The sequence below is a fragment of the Notothenia rossii genome (assembly GCF_949606895.1).
Source record: "Notothenia rossii genome assembly, chromosome: 4".
Taxonomy (NCBI): Eukaryota; Metazoa; Chordata; class Actinopteri; order Perciformes; family Nototheniidae; genus Notothenia; species Notothenia rossii.
Window position 1 is genome coordinate 24,958,549 of NC_136902.1, and position 9,807 is coordinate 24,968,355.

The 9,807-nt window shown below is 38.8% G+C and overlaps 1 protein-coding gene across 9 annotated transcripts in view; it reads left to right on the forward strand.

Moving 5' to 3' along the window:
- Positions 1-8,763, forward strand: part of prdm16 (PR domain containing 16) — a 174,995-nt gene extending 166,232 nt beyond the window's left edge. For 8 of the 9 annotated variants that reach the window (XM_079674886.1, XM_079674887.1, XM_079674889.1 and 5 more), the window contains 4 exons: positions 520-691; positions 3,678-3,935; positions 4,340-4,517; positions 5,254-8,763. In XM_079674886.1, coding sequence (XP_079531012.1) covers positions 520-691; positions 3,678-3,935; positions 4,340-4,517; positions 5,254-5,388 — 743 coding nt within the window. In that variant the 3' untranslated portion in view covers positions 5,389-8,763. The remainder of the gene's footprint in view (positions 1-519; positions 692-3,677; positions 3,936-4,339; positions 4,518-5,253) is intronic. The other variant, XM_079674892.1, reaches the window with a different exon arrangement.
- Positions 8,764-9,807: the final 1,044 nt, after the last annotated feature.

Here is a 9,807-nt window from a genome sequence, read left to right on the forward strand (position 1 = left end):
TTACTTGAGTGTGTTAATATCAGGCGGTTCATACCAAAGTTTCTATGGCAGGGTGCCCAGATGTTGCGTTTCTTAATGTTTCTTTGATTAGAACATTGAACACTGATTCCAAATTCATAGTCAACTTAAATTAGGCCATTGCATCTGCCGCTTAACATATTAATCATACATCCCAAAAACATATACAAAGAAAGCATTCTTCATCTTAAGACAAACACTGCTATACTTATAATTTGTCAACTACACCATCACTGTCCCGTGGTCACTGTTTACATTATCCAGGTTCAAAAAGTTTTCACCATCAGAAATGAACAACCCCAATTTTTATTTGATAAACTATTACAAAAATGTAAAAAATGTGTACAAATACCCTCAATTTACTTAACAATTTCATTACATTCATATATTTTGTATGTCTAATGATCATTTCATCACGCCCTTGTGTGTGTGTTGTTGTTGTGCATATCCATGTGTGTGTATGTGTGTTGATGTGTATGTCTGCTCTCCTTCCCCCAACAGTGAGCCAACAGTCCGGGATGCTTTCCAACCTGGGAACCACCATCTCCTCTCCAAACTCCGAGCCAGAAAATCATGCACTTTTAGATGAAAAGGAGGACTCATACTTCTCAGAAATCCGCAACTTCATTTCCAACAGTGAGATGAACCAGGCCTCAAGCTCCACAGAAAAGAGGTAACAAGAAAACTTGCACGCACAGGCCACATTTGTATTAAGAAAAAAGTGATTACATTTGATCCATGAGGCTAACCCTCTACACCTCATGCCAAGCTCTAATTTTTACCCCAACCTCATTTTAAAACCTAACTGCAAGCCCAACTGTCAAGCAAAACTAACCGACGAAATGTCCTCACTATTAAGACATTTTTTTAAACCTCTTCCCTTATTAGGAAATGTAGTCCTGACAGATATGGAAAAACAGAGACAAACACATCTTGTTAACTTAAAGCAACAGTTCATTAGTTCACTACTTTATTACCCCTTTCTTTGCCTTGTACACAAATACAGCCTGCAAACACTTGGTGCACAGTGCCCTCTGGTGGGTACATTTGTATGGCATTATTGACCTGCATACTGACTATAGATACTGACACTAACTTGAATTGGTTCAACTAAGTTATCTAACTGCAATTTGTATAAGCTATTGCAAATTAAATAAAACAAACAACCTGCAGTTGTTTTGATAATCACTATTTATTTTAACTTTTACACTTTGATATTTTTTGTGCAGACCATTGAGGGAAAAAGGTGTAGCACATAAACATAATATATTATATATGGTATAATGCATGCTGATGCATGCTGATTTATTTAAAATACAAATATTCTAGTTCACCTTTAAAATTTGCTTATAATAATAATTGTTTTCAATATGTCAAAATGTCAGCCATGTATAAAGTTTTGCTAGAGCTGTTTATTGGGAAGAATAGAAATTCATATCTACAGTCATACAATGACGTTGGTAAATGAATCTACTTACCAGTAACTGGCAGGAGTGATCATCCTGTGTGTGTTTTGTTGCACTTTTAAAACCTTAACTTGTGATTACAATGGTTGTCGGATCTTTAATACAAACAGCCACCCTGTCCAGTTGAAGAAGAGTTGAGCACACTGCGTTCAGTCCTAAAATACTTGTCTTAGTTTCTCAGTTGGTGGGAAGTTTCAGGCCAGATGACAGAAAAGAAAGAATATTGCTCTGCTCTAGTTCTCACTGTGAATTCCTTTCTGGTAGTCTCACTTTCTGTCTGTCTCTTTCTCCACCCCCCTCTCTCTTGTCAACATGCATTATGGCCAGCAGACCCAGTGGCAACTAAGCCCCTCTGCCATCTGGGATCAATACTGAGTCTCATCCACAACAAGCTGGTCTGACATTTTAATATCTGTAATTCAGACTAAGTATAATGCTTTCTGTCCTCCCACCAGACAGCCTGCTGTTTAGTTTCCCCTTTGAGTGACTGAAGTCAAATATGTTCATGGATGACTATCTGTAATCGCTCTTAACCGCCCGCGCAGAATAGTTTCTCTCGTTTGTCAGCATCATAGCCAGTCAAAATAAAAGTGCTGGCTCTTGTTTCTCACATAAAAACTTTGTCCGACCGGTTTACACAATGAGGAGATGCTGAGGCAGCACTTCTGCTCTGAGGGTAGGATGTTTCAAACAAACAAGTTAGGGGGTTTAGAAGAAAAACATTTCCAGCATTGCAGTGTTGCAGTTCTAAGGAGTATCTGTCTCCTCTGGACCGTATTCCAGGTCATAATTAGGGCTTGAATGAGGACCCAGGCCATGGCTGGAGCTCTATGGTTTGGATAAAACTACAGTTGGAGCTGGTTCCCTGTCTGGGTCTGGGCTATAACGACTGGCAGTCTGGACCCTGAGGGGGACTCAGGTTGAGGCATTTATTTAGGAGATCCACTGATGATGGAGCTCTTCCCCCATTCACCCGCTATATCCATACCACCAGCCCGCTAACACAAACACCCAACTGACGTGTTTAGACTGAATGACAAAACCCAGGGCCCCCTATATCAGAGCTACGCTTCTTTTTGCGTACACAGCATGGGCTTTTCCCCTGCCAACCAGCTCCACAATTTGATTATGGTGATATTTAATCTAGATTGAAAGTGAAGAACTTTTTTGCCCCCCCCCCAGAGTCCCCCTACCCAAATGTACCCACCCACTGTGTGTGACCCAATCCTATCCCTATGCACCCCTTCCCAAAGGTAATCCTGTCCGAGTTGATAAATGTCCACTGTGTGGCAAAAAATGGAAGGGGTACATTTGCCTTCCCAGAGGAAATGATATCATGAGCCATGACATCGTGGTCTGGGGGTGAGGAAGGGGGGAGGTTGGAGTGCTGGCTGGAAAATGTACAGATGGCAGGTCATAATGGTGGTGTGCTGATAGCCTGTTTGCAGATCAGCCATCGTCTTCCCTCAGTCACAGAGTATGTTCCACCATTAAAGGGTGCAGAGGAGCCGGTCTGGGGCGGGCCCTCTCCTGCCCTGTTTCTAAGGAGCGGGCCAATTAATCATGTGTGGGCCGTTTGAAAAGCGCTCCGGGCAGACTGTCGGCACAAACACTGTGTGTGTGGAGTTGGACTGTGCCTGCTCTCAACACATTATTTATGTTTGCTCTCTGCTTGTGATGAGTCGTGTTTTTTAGATAGTCAGGAAATGGTTCCAGTCATCCAGCTCTAGACAGGAGAGACAAACTAAAAAAAAAATGTGTAAAAGAAGAAAACACATTTGAAACATGCATTAGCACCAGAGATATGCTTCCTTGTTAGTTCTTCTATGCATCTTTCTTTTAAAACTACACTACCCATGATTCAGATGTATAGTGTATTTTTCCTTTGACTCTCCCTGATTGGCTGGGTAGACTGCTCACATTCGTCTTTATTTTTATTAAGAAGCTTAGGGAGCTGTGTAAGTTGCTTCTTTTGGACTCGGACAAAATGTACGTTCTTTTGCATTTTTAGCAATGTTTTAGATTTTCTTTCCACAAGGGACAAGGACTGTCGCAGACCAGATACACATAACTTCACATGAGCTTCTAATGACTGTTTATTATTCTGAAAGTCACTTATACGGAAGCTTATAAGAAACAGTTGCCAATAACACTCACACGTCCTCTCTACTTTGACCTTTGATCCCTCTGCAGATCAGACCAAGCCGAGGAGGAACGCCCACCCAGCCACAGTTTGTCCAACTCCAAGCTAGGGCTCCAGGGTCTGGAGGAGGAGGACGAGGAAGTGGAGGGCGATGATGAGGAAGAGGAGGAAGGCAGCCTGACAGAGAAGTCTCTCGACGAAGCGCCTGAGTCCCCATCTCCTGTCACAACAGGAGTGTATGAGGAAGACGAGGAGGAGGAAGAGACGGAGGCAGCTCCGTTAGCTATGAGCTATGAACACACTCGCAGGTATTTATTTAGTTGAACACCACATAAGTTGATTTAGCACTTAACAAATCTTTTAACAGAAACCGCCTGTTATACCTACTTTTGATTGTAGCTAATGCCAATACTACAGACTTAAAACATGGATTTAATGTATAGATTCCCTTAAACAAAGCTAGAAAAAGACTGTTCCAGCTTCAGCTCCTACTCTTCTCTTCTTTACCTTCTCCTAGTTTGTTTCCCTCTACCTGTCTTTTATATTAATCATACCTCTTCTTTTCTCTTCTTTCACCTTAACTTCCTCCTTCCATTTTTCTTCCCCCATCCATCGCATTAACACACCATCAATCTATTTACGTCCATCCATTTACTCGTCCACCCATCCATACTTCCCTATTTCCTCCGTTCATCCACCCCTCGGTGTGCAGGTGTATAGACGAGGGCTCTCTCTTGGACCTCGAGGGTCTCCCCAGCTTTCCCAAGAGCCTGGAGGGGTTACGTAAAGCAGCCAGTGACGAGCAACCCTTTGATGTTAAAGACATATTTAACACTTCACTAGAGTCGGAGGCATTGAAAGAGACATTGTACAGGCAGGCTAAAACCCAGGTATGTGACTGGCTTTTGAATGTCCACTCAAAGAGGGATGGACAGAAAAACATCTTGTCCTAAATAGAAATGAGGAAGGAAAAAATGCCTCATGAGGCTTTAGAGATAAGATGGACTCTTGAAAAAATGAAAAACAATATATTTATTTAAGAATGGCTGTAACTGTAGCTGGATTAAATTGCCTCTCGTCCCGCCCCCTCACCACTTTTCCTCTCACCTAACCTACTAACATTTTACCTGTAAACTGCTTTTATCTTTTCTGTGATCTTCAGTTTTATAATAAGTCCAATAATGCAAGACTAATGACCAATAAACATCACCAATAAATGATGGCGCTCTGAATAAGACCTAAATTAGACCTGCTTTTAAGACCCTTTCCATACATTTTAAAATCTCATCACCATTTTGTTTTTCCGGAAATATGTCACACTATATTAGGTCATTTGAAAAGTCATTTTCAAATATGCCACTAAAAGTATTTTCAAAAAGAACATTTTATTGTCTGATATTCCAATGTCAAAAGATACTCTGTATGGATTAGCACCATGCAAATGTCACAAAAGGACATATCATGGTATTCAATGTATAACTAATTTAATGTGCTAGCACAGTAGGTCATACAAATATCAGTGTGGGGGAAAAAATCATTGAGAAAAAAAAAAAAAAAAAAATTCTAAAGACGTGTTTGAAAATGTTGAGTTTCCTCCAATTAAAATCCACTTTTCTTCTCGTGCAGGCTTATGCAATGATGCTGTCCCTCTCGGAGAACAACCCTTTGCACGCGCCCTCCCAGAACTCTCTGGATGCTTGGCTGAGCTTGGGAGGTGGACCGTCTGAGACGAGCAGCTTTCACCCGCTCAACCACATATAGACCAGAGAGAGTGAGCGAGACGAAGTGGGAGATTGAGTAGGAGGAACGTTAGTTTCACAAATGGATGGAAACAAAAGACTGAGTGAACATGAGTAGTAGAAACGTGGACGCCGGAGAATAATTCAGTGTCACAAACATTTAAGATAGAAAGAATATGTTTGTGAGCATATGTGTGTTCATTTGTGAGCATATGTGTGTTCATTTGTGTGTGTGTGTGTGTGTGTGTGTGTGTGTGTGTGTGTGTGTGTGTGTGTGTGTGTGTGTGTGTGTGTGTGTGTGTGTGTGTGTATGTGTGTGTGTGTGTGTGTGTGTATGAGTGAGAGAAAAGGAGACGGAGATTGTCCCTGGATGAGGCGTCTCGCAAGACTGTCAAAAAGAAAGCACTGCTAAGCTCCTGTTGATGTGAAGGACATGTTGAATGCTTCTCAACAGCATTAAAACTCTGCATTACTCTGATCCTCCCCAAGTCCACAAGGCTCACTCCAGCACCACAGAGACCCTGCGTAAGGCTCTCATAAAAACACTTAATGACTAGTACGTCTCTAAAGTCTGTGTACACCTCCTTCTACAAGCACTGCAGCATCAGCACTGCGTTAGCACTGCATGTCCACATGGTGGTGCTGTTTCACCTGGAACATAGTGGGCGCGTGCACTATTGTCTCCAGGTTTCCCCCACCAATCACGTGCGACTCATTAACTGATCTTGTTTCAGTTTTAACTGCAGAATCAACAATAGAACCGCACTAAATGTTACTTGAGGAAATTTCAGTTCCAGTAGACTGTTGATTTTTGATGATTACATGGAGAATGACGTTCAATGTTGAAATGTGCAAAGCAACTGGTGATTTTGATGAGCTATCTGGGACATTAGCCATTGTAATTGGTTACCCAATTTGATCATGCTGAAAATGAATTTAAATCATACTCAAAAAATGAGGAAAGTCTTTCTCTGCTTGTTTATTTCATCATCATTTGTTAATTTTATTCACTTTCTCTCCTCTTAGATACCACAGTATTGTTTTGTTGTAGGCACCACAGTGCGAAATTGTTAATATAATTATTTTAGAGAAGGACCAAAATTGTATGATATTGTCATATGATGTACAAAATAACCTAGATGTTCATAGCAAGAGTGGTATGTGCCAAATAACCCATAGAAAATGTTTTGTTCTCTGACAATCATTTAATTTCCAAGGGGCTTGCATTTGCTGTCATCGTTGTTTTTGTTTTCTTATTACGCTCTTATATATTTGATTTCAGAAGTGTGTGTATGTATTTATTTTTGGTTGTTTTGTCATGACTGGAGGAGTGAAAATGAAGATGTCATTTTATCCCTCTTCTCTTGATACTGAAGGAATGAACGCCTATCAGAACCTGAGGGAGATTCTGAATCTCTGGTTTTGATGCGTTAGAGTGCCAAAATTTGAAAGAACCCATTAATTGTTTTTATTTATAGTGAAAGATAGCTGTAGTTAGCTCAGATACTATTTGGCAATGTAACATCCTGCAGTGTTTAGTTTTTTCATGTTACAATTCAACCATTTACCCAGTATGCTGAGTGTGTCCTTGAATTGGGTGGAGTATTATAGAAGGAGACTTGGACAGCTTTCACTATGAATGTCAGAGAAGGGCATTACTTTGTCGCATTATGGAATCTGACTAGTTTCTAACACGTCAAGCTCCTTTTCCCCTCTGTTTTTTTATTTTAAACATGCAGGGTAAAAAAACATTATTCGTTTTTTATTAGTTTTCCTATATTATATGGTCTAAAAGTCTAAACACAAAGTTTGCATGAACATCTGGTCTTCGCTGCATTGGAGCAACAGAATCGCCTATCATGCAAGAATAAAGGCAAGGACTCATGAAACCAACAACACTAAACAACCGGTGGTTTTAAAATGTACATAATTATGTCAGTTTGTCTTTCCAACACATGCAAAACGATATCTAGTTAATTCTTGACAGGAAAAACATAAACACTTGATCATGATTTGGACTAATTATTCACTGTTTTCTGAGATCATAGTTAAAACTCATTCCATGTTGTCCACTAGGTAGCTGTGTCATGGAGGGCATGAGTCATTTTACTGTAGATAACTGTAGATAGCTGCCGGAGCAAGGGGGTGGTCATTGTCGATTGTTGTTGCCTTGGTCCTCCCTGTGTGCTGGGACTCTCACAACTAGGCCTGATGCTGTTTTTTCAAAGTCGTACTGAAACCATGTGGGTCCAAGCCATAACCTGATCAGGCTTAGGTCTCTAGAAAACATAGAACACGAAAACATTTTCAGACTGGTTTCATTTTCAGCATAGATGAGCAACCTAAATGGATAGATAGAACAATTGAAACAGAAGCACTGTAATTTGTATTCACGCCAGCAGGTGGTAGTGTGATGCTGGGACTGCTGCATCGTCTCATTTTTCTAAAGACAAAAGTCTTTTTTTTTTTTAATTCTACTGAATGAGATTTAATTCATGGTAAACACATTGTTTTCACAAGTTGTGGTTATAAAACATAAAGGCTTCGGTTGCTATGTTTTAAGGTTGACTATATGTAGTAACTCATGTCATGGACTACTGTAATAAGTACGCGCTGTGTAAAGCTAAGGAATTGAAGGCATTGAAGTATTCAATTTTGCCAACTTCAGAAAGTATTCTGGCAGATGGTCGCTGAAAATTCTTTCAGCATAATAGAACATGGTTGCTGTTTTCCCCCCACTGTTACAGGAGAAAGTAAAAATATACTTACTGTTTCTTTTTAACTGTATAGTATTTTAAAGAATGAAAAAACAATGGTGCATTTGTCTGAAGAAAAAAATCATTGAAAAATATGGGTTTAAATGGATGGTGCTTGTTTTGTTTGAATCTGAGTTGTATATCGCCTCTGTTATGTTTATTGAAAACAAACAACAAACAAAAAAAAGATATTGTGCATGACGTGTTTAGCAGTCATAATGATGTCCATTTGTGAAATGTGTATCAAATCAAAAAATGATAAAAAATAAAATAAAAAAATAAATCCGTAGATGCACTTATTGTACATGTGGTTAGATTGGTAGGTTTGACTTCAAGTTCTTGACTGCCTTACAGATGTTTGGGCAGGTGGCTCTGAAAGACATTAGAAAAGACTTGGGGGAGAAGACATAATGAAAAACAATAAAGGATTGTAGAATAATATTGAACAATTCTGAAAAATTGCAGTTCTTTTGATGCTTGTGATTATTGAAGATGTACTTTAGAGAAATGTCATTGAAAAGATATGACTCTGATGTTAATTCTGTAGAATAGCAATGTATACCAAATGTAATCTTTCCAATGCTATGAAGAATTTATACATGAAATTGATATGCAATAAAACCTGTGTGCTTTTTAAATGACACGTCTAGTGTGTATCTATGAGCTGTCGGTCTCTGTCAGGAATTACTTAGAGAAAACTTCTGTGTATCTAGTGATACCTAGCATGTGTCGCAGGATTTATATTGTCATTAGTGTAAGCTAAAGTTAACTATCGGAGTAAACAAAGGCTGTTTAAAGTCATAGTATAGTATATCCAAAATATCAAATGAAATAGTAGAGTACGTCGAAAGTATCCCAAAAAACATTCATAGTATATTAACGGAAATCAAAACGACGACAAAAGCCTTGAAAGTATCAGAAAAAATGTTTAGTATGTAAGGATATCTGAAAAAACTGAATATTATAATATGTTGAAAATGTTGTAGAAATGACATCATTTAAGTTTGAAGAGAAAACATCATAGTTTAGGATGTCCAAAATATATGAAAAATAAGTATTATAGTCGAAAGTGGAAAATATCAGAAATGATATTTTTATGAAAATATGCAAAAAAACAACAAATTCTATAATATTGGCGAAAAAATCTGAATAAACGACATAGTATATAGTATGTCGAAAATATGCAAAAAAACGATATAGTAAGTATAGTATGTAGTTTATGGACTCCAGGATACTCTGCAACTCTATCTGCTGCCGTCTGGCAGGTGTTAGCGCAGTACCAGGACTAAAACCACCAGACTCAGGGACAGTTTCATCCCACAGGTCATAAGACTGTTAAACACCTGAACTTTTTAAAGAACATCCATAAACATTCCTTTGCATTTTGCTAATTATTTATCTAATGTATCATTCCATTTACTTGTGTATATAGACTCTTCTTGTACTATTTCTATTCTATTCTATCCAGCGGAATTCCCCTTGTCACATTTTCAGAAGAAATGATTCACGTTTCTGTAAACAATGTAAAAAAAACACTGAAAGATCTGACAGGAAAAGTAAAGTTGTTTTGATGGATGCTGAATTCTAACCAACATGTAGATATTTCTCCTTGTAATCTTGATCGAGGAAAAAAAACTGAATTTATCTTTAGTATTTCTCGAGATTGTGATGTAAATTAACATAAG